The sequence below is a fragment of the Ranitomeya variabilis genome, chromosome 1, assembly GCF_051348905.1.
Source record: "Ranitomeya variabilis isolate aRanVar5 chromosome 1, aRanVar5.hap1, whole genome shotgun sequence".
NCBI lineage: Eukaryota > Metazoa > Chordata > Amphibia > Anura > Dendrobatidae > Ranitomeya > Ranitomeya variabilis.
In genome coordinates, this window is record NC_135232.1 from 67,039,297 (window position 1) to 67,065,737 (window position 26,441).

Sequence of the window (26,441 nt, forward strand, 5' to 3'; positions counted from 1 at the left end):
TTGAGTGACCTCACTAGCTCCTCCTACAAGTCATTCTTGGGAGTGACCTCACTATCTAGTCCTCCTACAAGTCATTCTTGGGAGTGACCTCACTATCTAGCTCCTCCTACAAGTGATTCTTGGGAGTGACCTCACTATCTAGCTCCTCCTACAAGTGATTCTTGGGAGTGACCTCACTAGCTAGCTTCTCCTACAAGTCATTGTTGAGAGTGACCTCATTATCTAGTCCTCCCACAAGTCATTCTTGGGAGTGACCTCACTATCTAGCTCCTCCTACAAGTGCTTCTTGGGAGTGATGTCACTATCTAGCTCCTCCTACAAGTGATTCTTGGGAGTGACCTCACTATCTAACTTCTCCTACAAGTCATTCTTGGGAGTGACCTCACTACCCGCCCTTTTGTACATGTCACTCATGGGAATGACATCGCTATTGAACTTGTGCTACAAGTACTTCTTGGGAGTGAGTTTACTATCCAGTTTCTCCTATTTTCCACTCCAAATAATAAGCTGTTGAAGTTGTAAGGGTGACTGATGGTAGGGGGACAATATGGAGATTGGCAATATTTGTTCAACATCCATGTTTTCTTCTACTGAAAGAGAGGATACCCTTAAAACTGCACACTGCAGACCACATTCAACAAAAACAGACAGTAGATAATGTGTAAAGGTTTCTTTTAACAGGAACGAAGGAGTGATCTCATACTCAAGCTACTCCTACAAGTTCCTCTTGGGAGAGACATCCCTATCCAGCTCCTCCTACAAGTCCCTCACGAGAGTCGCATCACTTTTGACCTGCACCTACGAGTCCCTTTTGGGAGTGAAATTTACTATACAGCTCCTCCTGCAAGTCCGCCTTAGGAGTAACATCAGTATTCTTCTCCACCTACAAGTCGTTCTTGGGAGTGCTCTCACTATCAAACTCCTCCTACACGTTCCTCTTGGGAGTGACCCATCAATATCTACCTACAAATCCCTCTTGAGTGTGTAATCCCTACCCAGCTCTTCCTACAACTCCTATTTTGGGAGTGACATCACTATTCGTCTGCACCTACAAGTCCATTTTGAGAGTGACCTCACTTCTGATCTACACCTACAAGTATCTCTTGGGAGAATATCAAACTCCTCCTACTCGTTCCTCTTAGAAGTGACCTATCAATCTCTACCTACAAGTCCCTCTTGGGGGGTGATACCTCTATCCATCTATTCCTACAAGTCCATTTTGGGAGTGACATCACTAACAGTCTCCACCTTCAAGTACATCTTGGGCGTGCCCTACCTATTGAACTTCTCTCACTCGCTCCTCTTGGGAGTGACAACTATCCAGATAATTAGAACTACAGAGGTAAGGGTGCCCGATAGTAGGGATGTCAGGACCACGATCCCTCGGGTGAACAGTTTTAACAACGTCAGATCACCCGTACATAAAACGCATGGATCAGTGTTTCTAAAATTCACAATTTTTACTTTTTATTTCTGCCCAGTGTGTAGAAATGTCAAAATCATCGGTCACATTAAATTATATTTACAATTATTCTCTTTTTACTTTAAAAAAAAATGTATTCTAAAAGTCCATAGTTCATTGTCTGAGGCTAAAAATACTGATAAATTGAATTAAAAAGGGAATCAAGTTACAGCTGTAAGTCCAGAATTTATACATGTTAAAATACAAAGAACTAGTCTAGTGCCCCCATAACAGTACACACGGATGCCAGGGCCTGTCCTCTGTGCCCTCACTCATCGTCCTTTGTCACACGGAGATGGCGGGCTCAAACTTTGGAAAAAAAAGAAGTTTATTGTTTTTATTTTGAGCTTTAGGAAGTTGTTGTCTTCTGCATAGAATGTGGGTTATGACTGGTATTCCAGGATTTAGATACTGGAGGTCTCAATTGCAAAACTCTTGGCACAAATCTGTAATTTATTGCATGGGGCCCCGGGCCCCTGTGTACATATAATACTAGGAACATGGCAGGTGCTGTTTGAGGAGTTCACGGGTTGGTTGTGGTATTCTGTCTGGAAATCGTACTTGAAACTCTACTATTAGGTCGCCGCGCTGGGTGGGGACTTTGGGGAAAGGTAATCCTTCACCTCGTAGCCGTTTGACGGTTCCTGGTTTGATGACGTCGCTGCAGGGTAGCGGGATGACCCGGCCGTCGATGGTGGGAATGTTGACGGTGCAGCCACACAGAGCCTGGAAAAAAATAAATAATCGGGTCAATAAGAGTCTAGGGCCAGAGAGCAAACTCATTATAACCTATAATAATACAGTAACTTTAATAATATGCTGATCTTGTTATAGCAAAAAGAGAGTATTTCAGGGCATGAAAATGCAGAACTGATTGGCATCATTGACGAGATGGAGCGGCAGGACAGCGGTTCCATACTGAAGGGTAGGCTACATTGCAGATGGTGCCTGATGTACCAAACTGACTATAAACGAGGAATAGAAGTTACCCGACACCTGGTGAATGAAGTCATGAGCATTTAGGTCGTTTGGTTTTGGCAAGGGGAACTGGTCCTATATTAAATGGGTTGTCTGGCCTTAGGCTACAAGTCTGCAGTCCCACAAATGGGAGAGGGTGATCATTTGACTGCAAGTAAGCGATTTGCATACTTCAGGCCACAATCCAACTAGACGTGTTTGGCCTCAGCCAATACACTTGCATTGAGTGAGGCCACGCACGTCTAGTCAGCACGTGACCACGTACGCAAATCGCATACTTGTGGTCACATGCCTGACATTGGCGAATCTTGACACGGTCGGACAACCAATTTAAGGCTCTGCCTACATGGCTGAGACACAGATCATGCGGCTACAGATTGGTACAGCAAGGGTGAATGGGTTCGCTCGGCTACGCACACGGTGCTGTGACCGTGACAAGCATCTGACACGTGCCATACAGCAATCTTTGGCCTGGTGACCCATACAGCCAGAGTTGTCTTGTAACCTAAGGTGAAATTTTTGTGAGTCACCCCATCTGCATAGTAAACTCCCTTTATACCATAAGGATGGAGACACAGCCATTCCTTACGACCTGGGTGTTTTATAGAGGAAAATCAGAAAAGAAATACATCATTACATGTAATTATTTCCAACTACACTCAGTCACTTATGATCTCAGCTCTGCAAATCCTTCTTGTGCCGCTCCACCCTTATTAATAACGCCTGCGTAGTCTGTAATGTTAAAGGTTTAATGCCATAGCTCTAGAATATGTCATCACTAGCTTTAGGATATGCCGTCACTTCATGATTGGTGGGGGTCCACCTCATAAGCATAAAGGAAAAATTTAGATCTTTGGCCCCCTTAAAGTTTCTCCTGTAGGAAACTGACCTTCACTGACCAAAGATCCTAGTAATAGGAAATTACAGAAATGGAAATACCCCTAATTCATAATATTACACCCTTGTGCACTCAAAGTACTAATTGGCTTTTTCTATATAGTAATAGAAGTTGATGACAATACCGGATTTTATGTTGGTCTTCACTTTGTAGGTGTATTCCCATCCGATAAAAGTTCTCAGGATGCCCACTGATCCTGAGGACGAAGCTGAGAGTTTCCCAGCCCAGTGGCACACTGTGCAGAAAACTACAGCTCTCTCAGTCTCCTAGTTGGGCCATTCTGCAGTTGCCCTGCACAGAGGGAGGATGGAGCATCAATATCGTGGCTGTGGAGTCAATAAGCCAAACCTCCGATTCCTCAACTCTGCCTCCCCAGCACTGGTCACTACTGAGCATGTTCATAAAGTGCAGCACAGATTAATCTCAACTCTGCCTCCCCAGCACTGGTCACTACTGAGCATGTGCATAAAGTGCAGCACAGATTCATCTCCACTCCGACTCCCCAGCCCTGGTCACTACTGAGCATGTGCATAAAGTGCAGCACAGATTCATCTCACCTCCGCCTCCCCAGCACTGGTCACTACTGAGCATGTGCATAAAGTGCAGCACAGATTCATCTCCACTAAAGGCCGAGATCCTTAGACCAGGAACAAAACAGATATTTAATAACTTTCCAAAATGCTTATGAAAACATTTACAGCATTGTACTACTGTACCAATTTATTAAATATTTTAGGAGTTGGAGTCAGTCCATTTTATACCGACTCCACCAAAATGGACACAGACTCCAACTCCACAGCCCTGGTCAATGTGTATGGAATGATTGAGAAGCATCCCTGTAATTTTTCGGGGACAAAGAGGCCTTAGAAGTCCCCCCATGATGACAAAATGATGGCATATTCAATACAAAGACCTTAGGATGGTAATACATTTTGGAAGAAGATTTCTACCGGCTAAAACGTTTTACCTACATTAGACTGAGGGTAATTGTAGCAAATATTCATGAGATCTGCCACTAATCTACAACTACAGCCTCTATTTCCACAAACTCAGGTGTCAGTCTTCACTGTCATGCTACATTCTATTCATGGACAATAAAACGTAGGATAAAACTCATATTTTGAGGTGCCTGGAACAGTAAGTTCCTGACTGTATCAGATAACAGCCATCTATCAAGGTCCCTAGTTTAGAGTTTTAGCATTATTCTCTCCAACTCTGAAGTTCTCCTTCAAGGCTGCGACCTTCTCCTTACCCCGGATTCAGAGTAATCCTCCCACAGAGGACACTAGATATAACTGCACCTATGGGAGACTGCGCCTATCACCAGCCAGGAAAGAAAACTCTGCCCTCCTTAGAAATTTACATGCCTGGAGCAGAATCTGACCCTGACTATTCCTGGAACTAGAGAGGTGCTAAATATGGACGAGGCTGCGACAATGTCCACATCACAATCCCACGGGAGCAGAGCGAGTGCTGCTGTGAGGCTCGCACCTTTAATGGTGCACAGTTATTCACCTTGGCATGTTTTCAGGACATGGCTTCATGCAGTAACACAAAGATCAATTAGCTTACTTGTTTACCCCTGCAATTCCAGAACATGGAAGTACAGAGCAAGACCAAATTAGAAAAAAACGGAAATATTTAGACAGCAATAGTGTGAAATTGTGACTTATTATAATATGGCCCCCTATGTATAAGAATATGACTGCTATAATACTACGCCTATACACAAGAATATAACTACTATAATACTGCCCCTATGTACAAGAATATAACTACTATACTACTGGCCTTATGTACAAGAATATAACTACTATAATACTGCTCCTATGTACAAGAATATAACTACTATACTACTGGCCTTATGTACAAGAATATAACTACTATAATACTGGCCTTATGTACAAGAATATAACTACTATAATACTGCCCCTATGTACAAGAATATAACTACTATAATACTGCCCCTATGTACAAGAATATAACTACTATAATACTGCTCCTATGTACAAGAATATAACTACTATAATACTGCCCCTATGTACAAGAATATAACTACTATAATACTGCCCCTATGTACAAGAATATAACTACTATAATACTGGGCTTATGTACAAGAATATAACTACTATAATACTGCCCCTATGTACAAGAATATAACTACTATAATACTGCTCCTATGTACAAGAATATAACTACTATAATACTGCCCCTATGTACAAGAATATAACTACTATAATACTGCCCCTATGTACAAGAATATAACTACTATAATACTGGGCTTATGTACAAGAATATAACTACTATAATACTGCCCCTATGTACAAGAATATAACTACTATAATACTGCTCCTATGTACAAGAATATAACTACTATAATACTGCCCCTATGTACAAGAATATAACTACTATAATACTGCCCCCTATGTACAAGAATATAACTGCTATAATACTGCCCCTATGTACAAGAATATAACTACTATAATACTGCCCCTATGTACAAGAATATAACTACTATAATACTGCCCCTATGTACAAGAATATAACTACTATAATACTGCCCCCTATGTACAAGAATATAACTACTATAATACTGCCCCTATGTACAAGAATATAACTACTATAATACTCCCCCTATGTACAAGAATAAAACTACTATAATACTGCCCTTATGTACAAGAATAAGGCAAATTTTCAGTCTAGCTTTAATAACACTTTAGTATAACTGTGTGTGAAGGGAAGAGCAGTGACAATGGGCATCAGGATGGCACGTACATCAGTCATTGCACAGTATGTGTTGAGGCTGCAATGCTCCAGACATAACACCTAAAGGTCAAAGATCACTTGTCTGGTGTCAGTAACAAGTTACTGATATGTTCCCACTGTCTCATCCCTTTTCCACAGAAACTACATTAACAGATTTTAAACTAAAAGAAAAAAACTTCTCCAGCACTGCGAAGCCTCGCTGCACGTACATGTGATTCCCTGGTAACTCTGGGTATTAATACACATGCAGCTTTTTATAGCTTTTCTGGAAACTCTGCAGTGACCAGGTGTAAGCAAAAAGAAAATTAAAGGGGCAGCCGCACGCATGGGAATTTCCTTGAGCTGCATTGTGGCGCTGAGGCAAAAGGGTAAGGGGAGTACAGAACGGGCAAAGAGAGTAATAATAACCAAACAGAATAATATAAAGGTCAGCATTAGGCAAGTTCCAGACAAGCAGGAATACGACACATGGCTGTGGTTTTCCTACAATTTTGTATAAACCACTGTGTTTTGACACAAGCTTTGTGACAATTACAATAAAAAAGAAAACCTGGAAGAAACCCTTGTTAGACAGTAACCTCTGAAAAAGCATTTGCTAGACAACCTCTGAAGAAGCCATTTTTCGTGAGCAACCTCTGAAGAAGCCCTTACTAGAGCGCAACCACTGAAGAAGCTGTTACTAGAGAGCACCTCAGAAGAAACCTTTAGTAGAGTGCAACCACTGAAGAAGCCCTTACTAGAGAGCAACCACTGAAGAAGCCCTTACTAGAGAGCACCTCAGAAGAAACCTTTAGTAGAGTGCAACCACTGAAGAAGCCCTTACTAGAGAGCAACCACTGAAGAAGTCCTTACTACAGAGCACCTCAGAAGAAACCCTTAGTAGAGTGCAACCACTGAAGAAGCCCTTACTAGAGCGCAACCTCAGAAGAAGCCCTTACTAGAGCACAACTACTGAAGAAACCCTTACTAGAGAGCAACCACTGAAAAAGCCCTTATTAGAGTGCAACCGCTGAAGCCCTTACTAGAGAGCAACCACTGAAAAAGCCCTTATTAGAGTGCAACCACTGAAGAAGCCCTTACTAGAGCGCAACCTCAGAAGAAGCTCTTACTAGAGCACAACTACTGAAGAAGCCCTTACTAGAGAGCAACCACTGAAAAAGCCCTTATTAGAGCGCAACCACTGAAGAAGCCCTTACTAGAGAGAAACCTCCTGTAAAAGCTCTTACGAGAGCAACCGCTGAAGAAACCCTTACTAGAGAGCAACTTCTGTAGAAGCCCTCATTAGAGAGAAACCTCTGAAGAAGCCCTCAGAGAGAAACCTCTGAAGAAGCCCTCATTAGAGAGCAATATCTGAATAAACTCCTACTAAAGAGTTACAAGAACCTTGTAAGTAAACAATAAATCCCTACCGGAATAACTCGCAATATTATATGTTACAATGTGTCAGATTTAAATTAAGAGACAAGTCCTTATTAAATGTTGAAAATGGAAAACCACCCAGCCGCGGTCATTCATCACAAGATGATGATTTAGTGATTATATAGACTCATCTTTAAAGATCACGAGAAGTCTACTCCGGATGCACGCCCAGTGACAGCACTGCTGAGCTCAATGCGTCTCTAAATAAACCCATAACAAGCAGGATCAGGTCCTGGGCTCGTATTGCATGAACAGGGAGTGCTGCCCTACTTAAACTAGGTTCAGATCTCTTCTCGCTCCTACAAAATATCTTTTGACCCTGCAAATGATCTTTCCTGCAAAGAATGTTCCCAGTAAGGTCGTTGTCCTTTACCCGGTGTGATTCGCAATATATGACCAAAATGTGGATAGCTCCATTGGCAAAATGATCACTCACCAGTAGAGATGAGCAAAAAGATTTACAGAACCCCTCAAGACACATCAGTAATCCGTGGTTGACGAACAAGAGCCTTATGAGCCTCCTCTTACCAGCTGGCATCCTGGTGCCTCTTCTGATTAGCAAACCCAACATGACATCATGATTATGGTGCGGTGGGCCTACAAGGATGTTGGCTGGTAGAAGGTTCGCAGTGCTCTGGTCGGCTGCTACTGATTACTAGTGATGAGCGAATATACTCGTTACTCGAGATTTCTCGAGCACGCTCGGGGGTCCTCAGAGTATTTTTTAGTGCTCGGAGATTTAGTTTTTCTTGCCACAGCTGAATTATTTACATCTGTTCCCCAGCATAAGTACATGTGGGGGTTGCCTGGTTGCTAGGGAATCCCCACATGTACTTATGCTGGCTAACAGATGTAAATCATCCAGCTGCGGCAATAAAAACGAAATCTCCGAGCACTAAAAAATACTCAGAGGACCCCCGAGCATGCTTGAGAAATCTCGAGTAACGAGTATATTCGCTCATCACTACTGATTACCCACTAGGCCACTGGACTGGGAATATGTGAATCGTTTTCAGGTCCTCAATCATCAAACTACTTCTATCTAAATTGTATGGCCACCTTTAGAGAATGATTCAAGGGGTCTCATGACTTCCTATCTCAGTGGCAACTAGTTAAGGACCTGAGGTGGTCACAGGACATTCTATCTGCTATATAAGAGACTGTTCCTCTACGCTACACGCTTGTTTAGGACTGTTGTTGAGCTACTGTAGCCAACGGCCTTTAAAGATTTGTGTGACGTGTTCTTCTAATCTACAATCCCTAATAATAGTCAATATCCTTGTGGGTCTTACCAAATTGGGTCCAGCTACTGGTGAGCCACTAATCAGACATTGGTATATAATAATAAAATGCCCCTAAAATGCAGAAGATGTTTTTAGAAACTGCACTTACCTCTTTCAAGGTGATCTTGGCTGTATAAACTATGTTGGACCCATCTCGCTTGAAATGTGCATGTGGTTTGTCTTTTAGTAGGAACACAATGTCTGCGGGGATGTTTTCTGATGTGGCGTCCCCCTCTTTAGGAAAGGTGATCTTGGTCCCCTCCTTCCAACCTTTCTTGATCACCACATTTAGGATCTTGTCCTCAGTTCTTACTGTCCGGCCATCTGGGTTCAATCTTCTCCGTGTGATCTTCATTCGTTTGGTACAGCCGTGATAGATTTCTTCCAGTGACACTTTAAGCTCATGAATGACAGGGGGGTCTTGCACTTTCCGTCGATTGTGCAGCTGATCTGGGTGCCGCCGGTGGAATCCGTTCACCCCAAAACGCCCAAAGTTATTGAAGGGGTCGTCATCATCATCTTCGATGTCCATCTCTTCGTGATCGAAGCCATTGCCCATACGGGTGCGACCTGAGCCAAAGAAGATGTCAAAGGGATTTGAGCCTCCAAAGAAAGATGCAAAGGTGGCATGAGGGTCCCCGTGGAAAGTGTAATGGAAGGAGTTCCCAGTGTTACCAGATGATCCACCTCCTGTCTTCAGACCTGCATCGGAGACAGAGAACATTGCTCAGGAAAATGTAAACTCTGGATGTGTACCAAGTGTAACATATGATGTAACTCATCATCTACCCCTCCTTTCTCATAAGAGGTGGTCGTCCGGGACCCCAATCGATCATAAAGTTATCGCATATCCTAATGATACGCCAACACTTTATAATATGAGAACATTTTGAAGGGAAGAAAACATCTTCCAGTGAAAACATGTAGCTTCATACTGAATACTACACAGTTGTGCACAGCTCTCCTTGTAGGGTCACACTAGATGTCTTAGCCCTGGAGACATCTAGTCTTGTTTGCAGCAGTCAGACGGTGATAGCTCTGGGCAAGAGGATTGTTTATTGCTCTATATTCCAACTCCAAGCACCACGAAAACATCCTCATGTGCACAAGACACACGATCAGACACAAAGCTGGCTCGGATTATTTCGCAGCATAAACAGTGAGGCCGTTCTGCACAAATAAGTCTTGGTAGGTCCAAGTTATTAATAATTGCTGAAGAGCAATCTGGAGATGTCTACATAATGACAGAACAACAGCGGGAACGGATAACATCAGATGCCAGTGTTCAGTTCTGCTAACACCAGGTTACAGGCGGCCATCTTTTAAAAACATGGGGCGGACATCATGTTTTTGGTCATACAACCAAATATACTTGTGCAAATTGTCTTCAACTCGCTGCTGTTTGGTTGTAATAAACCCCCAAAAAACAGCCAAATCGAACATGTTTCGAAACACTTGCCGTAAGTTGTAATGCGACACCATAAGAAATCATTAGACGAGATGTCGCAATGTGTGACACATGTCTCCATGAAACCCTGGACTAAAGGGCAGATACACCTGCTCATCGAAGTACATGTAAAGTGCTGTTCACATCTGTGCCAAAACCGTCTTACTATATTCCATCATATTTAATGGAAAAAGTATATATAAAACTGCATCCAGCACCATTTTTTGTAATGGCAAAGTGTCAAATGCTGTGCAGTACCCTATTCTTAATCAATGGAGTCCATACTGCTGGAGTCCATCATGTATGCCACCAGCACTGCATTTTAGTGTCCGTAAGGTGATGTGAAAAGAACCTAATACATGTGGTGGCACCAAGTATGACACTGGTCCCACTATGACACCTATAAAGTATGCTCCAATAGGTTATATGGGCCACTTCTAATAGAAACTTCGATCCCTACATTTGGGTTGTCTCCTAAACATTTGTTGCCCATTTATCAACAGGATAGGTAATAAATGTACGATCACTGGAGATTTGTCTCCTGGGATCTCCACTAACCATGAGAACAAGTTTCCTAAAGTTCTCTATATGAATGGAGTGGTAATGAACATGTGTGACCATAGGGTACAGAAATGGTGGTCACCCATGCACACTACCATCAATCACACAGGAAGGGGTAGACTTTGGGCTCTATGCTTGGGATAGGTGATGGTCTCAGCAGTTAGAACCACAGCATTCATGGTCACGTTATTGGACATATTTCACAGTCGTTGACCCATCCAATCTGGTTTCAGGGTCCTTACCTTCTTCTCCATACTGGTCATACACTGCCCTCTTTTTGGGGTCACTGAGAACATCATAGGCTTCTGCGATTTCCTTGAACTTGTCCTCTGCGTTGGCATCCTTGTTCTTATCTGGGTGGTATTTAAGGGCCATTTTCCGATAGGCTTTCTTGATCTCATCTTCGTTGGCCCCTGAAGGGATGCCCAAAATCTTGTAGTAGTCCTTTCCCATGTCCACTGTTTGAGGTTTCTGATCTAGAATCCTCGCTCCTAGAAGGAACACAACAAAGTGATAAATGCATCAATATTCATGACAAGTCAAACCAATATGGTGGAGAAATACTTGTCTAAGGCTAGTTTCACACTAGCGTTTTGCTGAGCTGCGGAGGGCTGCAGACTTCCTCCGTGAAGCCCGCCCACGGCCGCACCTCCGCCGCTCAGCTCCACCTACGTCCGCATGTGGCCTGCGTACCTATCTTTAACATTAGGTACGCAGGTCATGCGGATGCTTCCGCATGCGTCGTTTTGACGATGCAGAGAAAAAAAGAAATTCCAACCAGCTGCGTTCGACGCGGGTCGCCGCATCGTCAAAGCGACGCATGCGGAGGCATCCGCATACATCCACACGACCTGCGTACATAATGTTAAAGATAGGTATGCAGCATGCGGACCTAGGCGGAGCTGAGCGGCAGAGGTGCGGCCATGGGTGGGGCTTCGCTGAGGAAGTCCGCAGCTCAACAAAATGCTATTGTGAAACTAGCCTAAGCTCATTTTAGAGGAGAATGGTAAATCTACCATACACATTAGACTGACGTTAGCTGAACCTGCCGATATCGACAGGTTTGATTGACAAGTTTAATGTGTATGTGGAACCCTACAGATAATAGTTAGGAGATGTAAGGATCTGGTATGCCTGATTTTGGACTGTCTATCCTTTTGTTTTCTAAGGGATAAGCCACCAGAGATGTCTATCAGCAGATCTCTCACAGACAGCACAAGAATGTTCAGTAGCATGGTGGGCGAGATAGCTGCCGGACAAACACTCAACCAAAGCATTGTTTGTTTGACAGTTGTCTAAAGTATTATGGGGGGGGGGGGGGGGGGGGGCTTTACAGTCCTACAGTATCAGAATAACGGAGATCTTGATAAGATCTGCAAATAATGACTAGTGATGAGCGAATATATGTATATGTATATGTTAGCCAGCATAAGTACATGTGGGGGTTGCCTGGTTGCTAAGGAATCCCCACATGTACTTATGCTGGCTAACAGATGTAAATCATTCAGCTGCGGCAGTAAAAACTAAAACTCCGAGCACTAAAAAACACTCGGAGGACCCCCGAGCGTGCTCGGGAAATCTCGAGTAACGAGTATATTCGCTCATCAGTATTAATGACCTAACTGATTTTCAATGAATTCCTTATATCGAAACTGTCATGTGCCTCTAATTGCACCAGATGACAACAATCCAGGGTTCTAATGTTAATTTAGTATTAATTTAAAAGAGTAGGTTAGTTTTATATATGTCAGTACACGGAGGGCATGGCCAGATCAAGACTGGTAGGTGCCAATGAATTCAATATTGTAAAGAAATTCTCTATGTGCTGGTAAATCCTTTTCCAAAGAGCTCATCCATCATTCTTCAGAGAGAAGGGACCCAAAATATATTATATGCTGACAGATCAATGTCTCATTATCTGTGTATGGCCATTCTTAGCAAGAAAACAAAGTTTAAAATCTGATCATGTCAAAGTCAATGACTATCCAGGAAGATGCTGATGTTAGTAAGATAGTCAGCCCCGAAGGCATTTGTTAAATCACATTTCTAAAAATTGGTTCATGTCCAAGACCACAGACATTTATACGAGCACCTATCAGACTGACCATATGAATTTTCCTGGGCCAATAATGGTAAGCTTTTAGCAGCCAAAAAACAGATTTACGACCCATCTCTCAAACTTGAACTTTCTGAGGGTGGCTATATACGATGGATGATCTCCATCTAACGTGTAAATGTGGAAAAGTCATAAGTAGAAAGATGGATCAGGCATGTTGGTTTTAGACATACCTGATCCTTTATTCTCAAAGAGAATAATCCACAAGTAGAGAGGTATCTGGCAGAGGGACACTATTCTCTCCATCTCGAGAAAATGGTTGAGTGTCCAAGTATATAAAGGTGGGCAGTAGAAATAAACAAGCATTTGAACAACCTTTATCTAAGGCAGTGTTCCCCAACTCTGGGCCTCAAGAGCCACCAACAGGTCATGTTTTGAGGATTTCCTTAGTATTGCACAGGTTATTGAACACTTGCCTGTCCAGGTGATGCAATTATCACCTGTGCAATACTAAGGAATCCTGAAAACATGACCTGTTGGTGGCTCTTGAGGACCGGAGTTGGGGAACACTGATCTAAGGAGTATAGCTTCCAACCCAAAAAAGTCAAGGCTACAGCTGTGTAAGGGTGCATCCCTGATTGGAACTATGTATACTGCGCACATGTGATGGAAAGTTCCCTTGGTAAATTTGCTTTTTAGCATAGTTGTAAGAAACCAGGCTCCTGTCTTAAAATGGTCCTCTTTAGGAGACAGCACCCATGTACCATTTCCCCCCCCCCCCCAACCAGTCATAGAGATACACACTGATTCCACAAACACTTATGCATGCAGAAGTCACAGAACCTTAAAGAAATACAGTACCTACCCCCGAAATGAGCAGAAAGAATTCCCAAGGTAATCCCCACTCTAAAAAAGGTGGTTCTGCGCTTCTCCTGAGCGCCGTCGCCAATAGACTTGATAAAAAAATCGTTCCCGACTTTTTGTCTGGGTTCACACTTAAACATGATTTGTGGCCTGCAGACTTGTGGGGTGGGCTAAGAGGTCCCACAGGTGCGTCAGGATTGCAGGCTTCCTTCTAGGTGTTTTAGGCAGACATCTAATAGAAGGAAAAAAAGTTTTGGAGGTAGGAAAGACCTAAAAGGTTCAGTGTGTTTAAAACGACAAAAATGGGAGACGTCGTGAATGGAGATGACAGTGGTCTTCTAATGAATACTTTCTTGACGATGAAGGGTTTAAGATGATACAGAACACAACCACAACTCATAATGGACACAGATAATATTTCCAAGACATATTTTGTACTACACTCTGAACTTTTATCCTTCAACCAATAAAATAATCTGAGATCTTATATTTCGTGTTCAACTGGATAAACTTGGGGAAACAATTCTGAGAAAAGATCTCAAAGATCTTAAGGTACCGTCACATTAAGCGACGCTGCAGCGATAGCGACAGCGATGCTGATCGCTGCAGCGTCGCTGTTTGATCGCTGGGGAGCTGTCACACAGACCGCTCTCCAGCGACCAACGATGCCGAGGTCCCCGGGTAACCAGGGTAAACATCGGGTTGCTAAGCGCAGGGCCGCGCTTAGTAACCCGATGTTTACCCTGGTTACCAGCGTAAAAGTTAAAAAAAACAAACTGCACATACTCACCAGCGCGTCCCCCAGCCTCTGCTTCCTGACACTGACTGAGCTCCGGCCCTAACAGCTAAGCGGTGACGTCACCGCTGTGCTTTCACTTTCACTTTAGGGCCGGCGCTCAGTCAGTGTCAGGAAGCAGAGGCTGGGGGACGCGCTGGTGAGTATGTGCTGTTTGTTTTTTTAACTTTTACGCTGGTAACCAGGGTAAACATCGGGTTACTAAGCGCGGCCCTGCGCTTAGTAACCCGATGTTTACCCTGGTTACCAGTGTAAAATATCGCTGGTATCCTTGCTTTTGCTGTCAAACACGGCGATACACGGCGACCTAGCGACCAAATAAAGTGCAGACCTTCTAGCAGCGACCAGCAATTTCACAGCGGGATCCAGATCGCTGCTGCGTGTCAAATACAGCGATATCGCTATCCAGGTCGCTGCAACGTCACGGATCGCTGGCGATATCGCCTAGTGTGACGGTACCTTTACAAGATGGTGATAACTTATGAGAATATGTGGGGACCCCAACCTAAGCAATAAAAATCTTGTGATGAATAAGATATATAACAGCATAAGCGGAAGAGATGAGGCTTCCAGAACAAAACTTCTCAGAAGTTGAAGACTGATGAGGACGTGAAACATTGTTTAATATTCCTCAATGACAATTTCCAATGTCCTATACTAATGATGAACTCTGAAAGAACAAGCTGTTTCATGCAAAGGTACGACAGACAGAACAGGGAGGAAAGTTCTTTCTGCTGAGTTAGTAATGACCCCTTTGCAATCCTAAATTGAAAAAACTAGCTCAGCAGGGACAGGATTTTGTGTGATAAGGAAAAGCCCACATATTGTGCTCTGCAAAAGCTCAACATTATCTACCCTCACTGTCTGACAATGGAAAACCGGCCATCCAACTTGCCAGTCTTGTAAGATAGGTCGATGTGATACGAGATGTTCAGTGGAGCGCCGCAACGGTTTCTTCCCATGGAAAATCGGAAATATTGTGAGCTAATTGCACTGTGCATGATTTTCAGCTACATGTATGAGGGGCACAGGTGTTTTGTCAGTACTGTACAATGGCCTCTAGTTCCAGGAGGAATTAAACGGTTATTATAATGGCAGTTTTTTGGTAGCTACCCAGTCAGTCAATGTTACACCTATTCAAGAGTCTTAAAAATATAATTAGAATGCTGAGCCAAATGAGCAATTCTCATCTGTAGACAGGTTTCGGAGTCATTGCTCCTCATCAGTACACAGCTTGGTACTGGTTGGCTGGGAGATGTCTCTGATACAGCTCATGGAGGAAGTAGTAGATCTCTGCTTAGATATAGCTGGTAGCATTGCCTGTAAACTGGGCTTTACAATGGCCGATGATCCGTCAGGTTCTAGTGGTAACGACTCATCGTTTACAATAATTAAGTAACGTGAATGGGTTGAGCGACTGAACGGTGGGACCAAAAATACTTCTTCATCTTGCATAAAATTACTTAGGAAGAGTGAAAACATCCTTGATCATCTTTTGAAGATTAAGTAATGTAAATGGACACTGTTTGCTTGGTCAACGATTAGACTGACAAAGTAGGACTGGAACCACCGCTGTTCAACCATTTCTTTTAGGATTCTCATCCTGTATTAACACTTGTCTGACATTATTTGCTGGAAGGGAATGACAATAGCATGGGTCATTGTGTAAATGATTATTTGCTCGTGTAAAGGAACCCTAAGACTCTCTTTCAGCAGAACCTCGAAAGCTGCAAATGCATCTTACCCAATCAGTACCCTACTCTGTACTGACAAAGAACAAGAACTCCTAAAGAGCTGTCTACACATAGGTGCCCATACAACATCAACAGCCATCCCTCTCGAACTCCCTACACACATGCCCTAAGTTTTCCTAAGCGTGGATATGTTCTCAATGTGGAGAGGGGAGTAAGCTGCTGTGAGACTCTTCTAATGGCAGCTTATGTCCCCTAAGAACAAAAAGATCGCCACTAAAATTTAGCATGCCCGATACTTCCATACACATAAAAGATAGCTGAAATTGCCTAAGCCACTTGACTTTGCTCTAATGATTAAGGCCATCTTAAAAATATCAATTGGTATTCAAGTGTAAAGTCCATCATTATGTAAAAGGTCACATTGACCTGTCAGAAGACTATCTCAGGAGGTGCAAAAGACGGCAAGTTTACCAAATTAAGTCCTACACTACTGCTCAAAGTTCCAGCACTCAAATTACAACATAATGGAATTTAACGGAACTTCGAGAACAGCCATCCAGGTGTTTTGGCATGACAAATCTGTAGGTGATCTTCGTACATGGTATGGCACAAAGCCAATTTATTTTACTGCAAAGTCGAAAGGATAGAAACCATTCCCTTATGAATTTGGCCGGATTTCTCAGTAAGTTTCCACAGGATTTATAGCCATGAGAATGTCCTCCTGACCATAATATTAGGCAATTATCTGTGAATGAATCACCTGGGGATTGTCAATGCTTGGTTAGCTTCAATTATCCAGTTAGAATGAAGAGTTTAAAAGCTGCTACATCTGCTGTATGGATTTAATTTACCTTCTAAATTGTTTGAATTAGTTCTGCTAGCATCATCCCTACAATATTGAGATTGACCATGTAAGTGCAAAGCCAACCAGACATAAATTCTATAGAAGAGATAGAAAAAGATGACTTTGGACTCCACAGTATTACATCGGGGTGGCTTCTATAATTAGTTGTGAGAATTTCAAGTTTCATAGGGCAGCATGGTGGCTCAGTGGTTAACACTGTAGCCACCAAGGACAACATCTGCAAGGAGTTTGTATGTTCTCCCCGTGTTTGCGTGGGTTTCCTCCGGGTTCTCTGGTTTCCTACCACACTCCATAGACATAATGATAAGGAATCTACGTTGTGAGCCCCAATGGGGACAGTGCCGATGATGTCTGTAAAGCGCTGCAGAATTCATGGTGCTAAGTGAGTAAAATAAATTTCAAGTTACAGAAATCTCAAGCCAGAGACCCAAGGTCATCTTGTTCTTGGAGGCAGTAGTGGTCCTATGTTTAAGGTCTTCTACAGAACCTCCGACATGGCAATAGATATCTAGAAGTGGCTTTCCTCTTTTGCAGATTTTGATTACTTTTCGAAGAGTCATCTCTCTAACAAGTTTTAACAACCGAACATGTCACATTGCAGACAGATAAATGAAAATCCTATGGTGGGAGGACAAGGCTTTGAGAAGGATGTAAAAGGGTTAAGTCCCCGTTATAGCTCACATCTATGTTCTGGAAACACTATGTGCTCAGATGAGTGTGTGGGCGGTTGAACTGTATTGTATAAATGCTCTGATATCATGCTGGAGGTTCTGTGTAAAGCCCACCTACTTTGTCACTTGCTTTATCTATAGATCCTAAGGAATATCGGGTGCCCTCACCTACTTCTGAGAACATTACACTGTGCGTCTGCCGCCCACATGCTGACCCTATTTCTGAGAATACAAGTGGCAGCTAACATAAGGTAGACGTGAGGCACAAAACGCTACATACCTCTGTGAAGTTGGTGGAACAGGGGTGCCTACATAAGGCCCTTCTCGCAGAAATAACACTTTCTCAAATATTGTCCATTTGTCAGGTTGGCTCACATCGAACCAAGTAGAACCAGATTTGGGTATGAAAGTATGACAGCATCATAACGGTCTTTGAGATGCCAGTGTCCCGGAAATACATGCTGTCCGTCTGTACCAAAGAGACAAAATGAATGGTGTTGTCCTACAGGAATAAAGGTGGCCATCATACGTGTGATGGGTGTAAAGAGACTGAGGTAGTTGTGAGACTCTTGACGAATTTCTACCATCCACTTCACCTGCCTGGGTGAAAGTCGCATTATATAGCAGAAGCCATGCAGTCCATGACAAGCAGGGATATCAATCCGACTATGCTGCCTCTCCATGGCCTACAGAGTGTCACTCGTGATTGGGAGCCAAAGTGGTGGCCCAACCGTTGTTGACTTCGATAGGAGTATGATTGAGAGATAAGTTGCATTTCGCACCCACTTGTCCAGGAGATCATTCTCCTAAAACAGTCATTAGCTGTATCTACACAAGCCTTGTGTAAATTAAGGCGACAAATGTATGAATACTTGGCACAAAGGCATGTTTGTTTTTTTTAGACCTTTGACAACATGTTTGATCACACAATTACATGTAACCTCTTCTCCGAATCCATTATTGCCAACGCTCGGTGAAAGTCTCTGAAATGAAACATCAAGTTCCTCACGGCCACGGCAGCCGACAAACCCAACTCAACTTCTTGGGCAATTCCAGGAATTTCTCTACCATGTGTCACCCAGCTGGAAGGAATGACTTCATTGCTGCACACATCCGACCAATCCTGCTGTACGGCGGCTATTAATAACATTCCAGGGTGAATGTCTCTTAGTTGCCATCATCACGGCTCCCCAGTGTTTTCAGCAATGTGATGTGAAGTAGCGCTCTTCCATCCAAGAACTGATATTCTTAGTGCCATGAATCAGCCGTGCAGCTGGAAACATGACCTCAGCCACAGCGAAACGAGGACAAAGCCCCATATCAGTACTTAGTTGCCATCTCCCGCTTCATACTTTTATTTGGCCTATCTTCAGAGATTTCATGGGGTTCTCTGGTTGACCTTATTTTTCGCCAAGATTCAATTCAATTAACAGGGTTGTTTCGAAAACTTTGACCTGATTCAACACTATGAAAAGACTCTGATGATTCCAACAAGTTCCGAAGGTCGACAGAAAATGGTCTTCATCGATCTCTTCACTGTTCAAAATCTCTAGTGTGTGGCCAGGGATTTAGGATCACAATACTGACGGCTTATCTTCAGGATAGGTCTATAATATTTGATCAGTGGGGGTCTGACTCTCAGGACTCCCCCCTGAGAAGCTGATTAAAAGGGTCAGGACCCGAAATCTTACAGCCTCTCCAATGCTTCCATGGCATCTCAGATGAGCGCTGCAGACAGAGCAAACAGACCGATCTGATATCCTATCTGATCCCCCATTTAGACAATCCCCAGTTTGTATACCTACACTGACAGACCCTGAAAACTATCAGGAAAAGACAATAAAAGTCCCTTATCAGGCAGAAAACAGCTGTACTGAATACTCTGCTGTGCAAACAGGACTAGAGTTAATATATAAACCAATCCCAAATGTTTGCATGAGGCTCCTGCTAGGAATTAAATAACCCCGTGCCCCCCATTAGTGTATAGAAGGAAATCACAGCAGCCTCTACTTTGGGGAACCCCTGTAGCCTCTAGGGGAACCATCCAGTAACACAACGCTTTGTACACAGGTTCAGGCCATTTTTAATCGGGGAAGATTTTAAAAAATGAAACATCCAGCAATTTACAGATGATTAGCGTTTCCCGTTCCACCCTTTTAGTTAGAAAAAGCGGTAGCAGACAGCCAGATGAGAGTGCCATCCTAAAAAGGAAAAACCGGAAGAACGAGATTCCTGCTCTTTGCAGCAAATTATTTCATTTTCTGAGTGAGTCACAGTGATAGGCGCTCGTCTGCCGCTGAGCACGCCGGCGTGAATACAAACGCAACAAGCTGTTAGAGGGCTGATTCATAAGGAGAGAGGTCCTGGAAGTTCAGGGAATCATTTAGACGGATGTACAAATTAGAGGTACACCGCGGAGTGCAGTGTCTCAAGATGAGAGCAAAGCGACTTAATGGCAAAAAAATCAGACGTGCTGTCGTCCTAGTCACCCAGCTTTCCTACAATCCTGAATGTGATGTCTATATAATCAAACAGGCACAACCACCATCCTGTATTACTCTCATGGTGGCTCAGTGGTTAGACCTGTAGCTTTGCAGTGCTGGAGTCCTGGGTTCAAATCCCACCATACTGATAGGGAATCTAGATTGTGAGCCCCAATGGGGACAGAAATGCAAAATGCTGCGGAATTAATGGCGCTACATAAGAAATGCATAATAATACGCATATTGATCAGAGCACATGTAGGCCTGGCAACCATTGGTGGTCATCCAACTTCCCCTGATACATAAGAAATTTCCACTTTCTTAGAGTCCTGAATGGCAAATCTGTCATCACCTCCTGCTTGATGTCGGGCGACATCTGTAGTTTGGGTCGTATATATCGATCAGCCATAATATTAAAGCCACTGAACAGAGAACAGCCCGATCGTGTCTGGCCAAATTGTGACGTCTACACAACTGGGTCATAGCTTCTCCAAAATGGCAGGACCTGCAGGGTGGTTCAGTACGCAGTGATTAGTGGCCACCAAAAGTGGTCCAATAAATGGGCGAGACGGTCTGGTCCAATCTCCCAGAACAGACACTGTAGTACATGGTCGGGAAGGCTACTGCCAGCCTGGGGGGCTGTGTAGTCAGAGATTTATCAGAGCACCCATGCGGACCACTGTCCATTCCTGAAAGTGCCTACAACGGGCACAAGAGCATTAGAACCGGACCATGGAGCTACTACACTTAAAGGGGTTGTCCAGGCATAGTGTATAAGTGAACATTCCTAAGGAAAGGTCATCAATATCCAATCGAGTGGGGTCCGACAAAGGCTCCCCAAGATCAGCTGTGATTAGGTCTATCCTTCAAAAGAAACCGACCTGCAGTACCCAGCAGTGACTGCTACACCCAGACTCGAGCTGCGTAGAGGTTACATCTATCCTCAGCCGGAAGTAATAACAGCTGATCGATGGAGGTGTTGGACTCTGCTATTGATAGGTGATCAATATCATACACCCCGAGAACCCCTTTAACTAAAATAGCCTCAAACGTTTGAAAGAAAAAGGAAAAAATGGCATTAAATTGGGAGGGTTTTTTTTTTTTTAAATCAGATATGGTACTACAAAGTCTCAACAGATCCAAAGCTTCCACCTCGTACGGCGATCAATCAGTAATTGAGCAATTAGGATGTTTTCATGCAAACGATTGGCAATTAGTGTGAACTGCTGCGTAAAGAAAACATCCGGATTGGATTCCAGCTCTGGGATTTCTGGGAATTGGAGGTGGGGGAGGGGACACATTGCAGTGCTGGATATAGAATGGAGGGATGTGCAGGGAGGGTCTCTCTGCTCAGCACAGATGGGCACGGAAAGCTCAGCAGACCCAACACTTGTGCCAGGCGGAACTGGATCCTTGCTAATCCCCCATGGCGCGGACAATCTGAGGGGACAAGGAGGAACCTTAATTCCATGGTTACCCCGCAGGAGGACAGGGAAAGCGCCAAGACCCTTACAGGAGCGACGGATGTGGCAAAGCCAAAATGCCCCCACTGGGTTTGGATCTAATGAAAGTCCTAAGAATCATTGATCGTGCTCCTGGCTTCGCAAATAGAAGTCCTTATACTGTGAATTTATCCCCCACCCAACCTAGATAACAAAACATAACATCATTGCCCCCCACCTCATCTGTAATTAGGGGGGTGAGGTCAGGGAGGGGGTTCGGATTTTCTCCCGGTCGCTGGGAGACGTGAATGGACTGCGAGCGCTGTGGCAGCGTTCCCCCCCCGGTCCTCCCTATGAATGGAGCCGAACGAGCGTGGTAATTCCCAGTCACGTTACCAGGCATGAACTCCATGGTGAGGACATGGCGGAAAAGATGGCTAATGTGCCAGCGGAACGGGGAGGGGGGACACAAATGTACCCCGGACTATGGAGGGGAGACCACTGACTATAGGGGGGGGGGGGAGATCACTGACTATGGAGGGGGGGATCACTGACTATGGAGGGGGGGAGATCACTGACTATGGAGGGGGGGGGAGATCACTGACTATGGAGGGGGGGGGGAGATCACTGACTATGGAGGGGGGGGGAGATCACTGACTATGGAGGGGGGGGGGGGAGATCACTGACTATGGAGGGGGGGAGATCACTGACTATGGAGGGGGGGAGATCACTGACTATGGAGGGGGGAGATCACTGACTATGGAGGGGGGAGATCACTGACTATGGAGGGGGGAGATCACTGACTATGGAGGGGGGAGATCACTGACTATGGAGGGGAGATCACTGACTATGGAGGGGGGATCACTGACTATGGAGGGGGGGGATCACTGACTATGGAGGGGGGAGATCACTGACTATGGAGGGGGGAGATCACTGACTATGGAGGGAGTCACTGACTATGGGGGGGGGATCACTGACCATGGAGGGAGTCACTGACTATGGAGGGGGGGGGGAAATAACTGACTATGGAGGGGGGACCACTGACTATGGAGGGGGGGGGGGAAATCACTGACTATGGAGGGGGGGAAATCACTGACTATGGAGGGGGGGAAATCACTGACTATGGAGGGTGGGGGGAAAATCACTGACTATGGAGGGGGGGGGGAAATCACTGACTATGGTGAAGGGAGTCACTGACTATGGAGGGGGGATCACTGACTATGGAGGGGGGACCACTGACTATGGAGGGGGGGGATCACTGACTATGGAGGGGGGAGTCACTGACTATGGAGGGGGGAGTCACTGACTATGGAGGGGGGGAGATCACTGACTATGGAGGGGGGGGGAAATCACTGACTATGGAGGGGGGGGGAAATCACTGACTATGGAGGGGGGGGGAAATCACTGACTATGGAGGGGGGGGGAAATCACTGACTATGGAGGGGGGGGGAAATCACTGACTATGGAGGGGGGGGGAAATCACTGACTATGGTGCAGGGAGTCACTGACTATGGTGCAGGGAGTCACTGACTATGGTGCAGGGAGTCACTGACTATGGTGCAGGGAGTCACTGACTATGGTGCAGGGAGTCACTGACTATGGTGCAGGGAGTCACTGACTATGGTGCAGGGAGTCACTGACTATGGTGCAGGGAGTCACTGACTATGGTGCAGGGAGTCACTGACTATGGTGCAGGGAGTCACTGACTATGGTGCAGGGAGTCACTGACTATGGTGCAGGGAGTCACTGACTATGGTGCAGGGAGTCACTGACTATGGTGCAGGGAGTCACTGACTATGGTGCAGGGAGTCACTGACTATGGTGCAGGGAGTCACTGACTATGGTGCAGGGAGTCACTGACTATGGTGCAGGGAGTCACTGACTATGGTGCAGGGAGTCACTGACTATGGTGCAGGGAGTCACTGACTATGGTGCAGGGAGTCACTGACTATGGTGCAGGGAGTCACTGACTATGGTGCAGGGAGTCACTGACTATGGTGCAGGGAGTCACTGACTATGGTGCAGGGAGTCACTGACTATGGTGCAGGGAGTCACTGACTATGGTGCAGGGAGTCACTGACTATGGTGCAGGGAGTCACTGACTATGGTGCAGGGAGTCACTGACTATGGTGCAGGGAGTCACTGACTATGGTGCAGGGAGTCACTGACTATGGTGCAGGGAGTCTGACTATGGTGCAGGGAGTCTGACTATGGTGCAGGGAGTCTGACTATGGAGGGAGTCTGACTATGGAGGGAGTCTGACTATGGAGGGAGTCTGACTATGGAGGGAGTCTGACTATGGAGGGGGGGGGGGGGGGGGAAATCACTGACTATTGGGACCAGACAGAAGAGCTCTGATCCTTCCTATCCTGTTATGCCCAGCTGTACACACACAGGGGGACACTACGGTCCCCAAGACTGTTAATCGTGTCACCACTGATAGAAGGCGCCCAAACCGTTTGTCCTAAAAGAAGGGCCACAGGACGGCCGGAGGACATACTACCACCCGTCTGACCCTGCAGGATCCGCACTGTGCCAGCACAGGCTACGGGTGAGGAGGCCATAGGCCATAGAGAGATTCCTGATCTTAGGATCCACCTCAGGGTGACAGCACAATTTGAGGGGTAAAACATTCATTTCCAGTTGCCTAAATAAAGGGGGGGGGTCACATAATACTAATACTGGGTGTGGGCAGAGGATGGGGGTGATAGTGACGAACACAGGAGTTAGAGCTGACCACACAAAGGTAGTGGTAGAATTAAAGGGGGTGCTCTGTAGTGTAGTATACCCCCAATATGCGGATCTGACAGTTCCAGATCCTCCTTCACACGGTCCTGTGAATGTGACACCCTCCTCCCGGTGATCTGACACACTGCAGTGATACATGGTAACAGACAGGCACAAATGGTGAACTAATCAGTCACGCGTGCGCACATCAGCGCTGACTTACCAGTCCGCCGCCCGGCTGCTTTCTCAGCGCCCAACTGAATCCCAGAGTCAAGAGACAGCCGGCAACTAGCAGCAGCAGTGACGTCACGGGAAACCCGCCCACGCTCCCTCGTGCAAGGCGATTTGATTGGCCGCAGGCTCTCACATACCTCCAATCACCGCTTCGCTCCACGCAGCGGTTTTTTTATTATTATTATTTCGCCGAGTAGGCGGGGCCACGTCAGTTTTTTATTCAGAATCCGTTACACTCGCTCTTCTCAGGCGCTGATGATTGGCCACGCGAATTCTGAGCCGTGATTGGTCAGCTCCCAGCTTGTCGCTAATATGCTGATTGGCTGTAGATGCTGTGACGTCACACGTTAGTTTGTAGATATATAAGGCTGCTGCTTCTAGTCTTGCCCACACGGTCGTGATGTCACCAGGAAGTCTGACGTCACGGAGGAGGTGGAGGACGGGTTTGTAGGGTGACGTCAAGTTCAGAGTGGAGAAGCTCAGGCTTTCTAGGTATTGTGCAGCCCCAGCTCCCAGGAATGGATGGATGTCTGGGCTGCCGGAGACTCAGCTCACACTCATCAGCGTGAATAAAACTGTTCGGATTTTCTTGAAAAGTCCAATGCGATTCTCCTCACCGGACATCAGCTTTTACATACAGTCATTCTCTGTCATTATAAAGCTAGTTCTAGTTCTGTAAGACTCTTAAAGGGGATGTCCACTACTAGGAAAACTCCTTCTTCCCCAGTGTTTGTGACACCAGACCCCAATTAGTGGGGGTTTCCTCCCACACTCCATAGACATACTGATGAGGACAGTAGATTGTGAGCCCCAATGGGGACAGTGATGATAATGTCTGTAAAGTGCTAAAGAAAGGTTAAAGACAAAAATGAAGAACATTTTTTTTTTATATTGTGCAAATGTAAAGTGAACCTGTCACCAGGACTTTGTTGCGTACATTACAGACACTGTCAGGTTGGCGGCATTATACTGATGAAAAGGATTCCTGGGGGGAAGAACTCCGTCTTGTGGTTCTGTGTAATCAGTGTTAGGGTATGTGCCCACGATCCGGAGTTGCTGCGGGTTGGACGCTCTGCACTTATGCAGTGTCCACATGTTACACATAGTAGATGGGATTTCTAGAAATCTCATGCCCATTATACATCCACAGATCCGTGGATACTGACATGCGGTGCGTCTCTCCAGACTGCAGTATGTCACTTGAAAATGTTTACCAGTAGAATGAACTGAATGCGGTAAATCCGCACGGTTCAGTGAACACCTGCGGATTTACCTGTATTCAATAGACGGCAGCACGATGGGCGCAGTGAACATGTTCTGTGTTCAAAGCGCTGCTAGTTCTGGATTGTGGACACCCAGCCGTAGAAGTTTTCAGTTAATGCTACACCTGTGCTCCGGGGCAGGACTGTAGGCAGAATCTGATCTTCTGGCTCTAAACCATGGAAACCAAGGAAAGACCTGCACACAGGCCGCCCCGAATCACATACATGTTCCTCATCACAGACTGTTTGTGCTTTGGGGTGGCCTGTGGGCAGGTCCTTCCTTGGTTTCTCTGGCTTAGAGCAGGAAGATAAGACTCTGCCTACATCCCGCCCTGGAGCACGGGCGTATCATTAGCTGCAAACTTCTAACACTGATTTCACAAGAACCACAAGACAGATTTCTTCACCCCAGATATCATTTTAGTCAGTTTAACACTGCCAACCTAACAATACTTGTAGTTTATTTAGCAAACTCCTAATGACAAGTTCGCTTTAATGAATTGTGTGCACCATTTTGAAGAATTTGGAGGAAA

General features: G+C 45.1%; 1 protein-coding gene across 4 annotated transcripts; it reads right to left on the reverse strand.

Moving 5' to 3' along the window:
• Window positions 1-1,437: 1,437 nt before the first annotated feature.
• On the reverse strand, window positions 1,438-24,887 carry DNAJB5 (DnaJ heat shock protein family (Hsp40) member B5). Of its 4 annotated transcripts, XM_077284829.1 has the most exons (5): window positions 24,636-24,694; window positions 13,736-13,966; window positions 11,057-11,305; window positions 8,916-9,508; window positions 1,439-2,188 (listed from the first exon to the last, which is right to left on the reverse strand). In XM_077284829.1, the coding sequence occupies exons 2-5, from the start codon at window positions 13,872-13,874 to the stop codon at window positions 1,955-1,957; spliced, it is 1,215 nt and encodes a 404-aa protein (XP_077140944.1). In that variant the 5' UTR covers window positions 13,875-13,966; window positions 24,636-24,694; the 3' UTR covers window positions 1,439-1,954. The 4 variants fall into 4 exon arrangements, with proteins under 4 accessions (XP_077140962.1, XP_077140954.1, XP_077140944.1 ...); XM_077284847.1 differs by lacking the exons at window positions 13,736-13,966; window positions 24,636-24,694 and adding an exon at window positions 24,784-24,887 and having other exon boundaries at window positions 1,438-2,188; XM_077284839.1 differs by lacking the exons at window positions 13,736-13,966; window positions 24,636-24,694 and adding an exon at window positions 24,474-24,544 and having other exon boundaries at window positions 1,438-2,188.
• Between the last annotated feature and the right edge of the window lie 1,554 nt (window positions 24,888-26,441).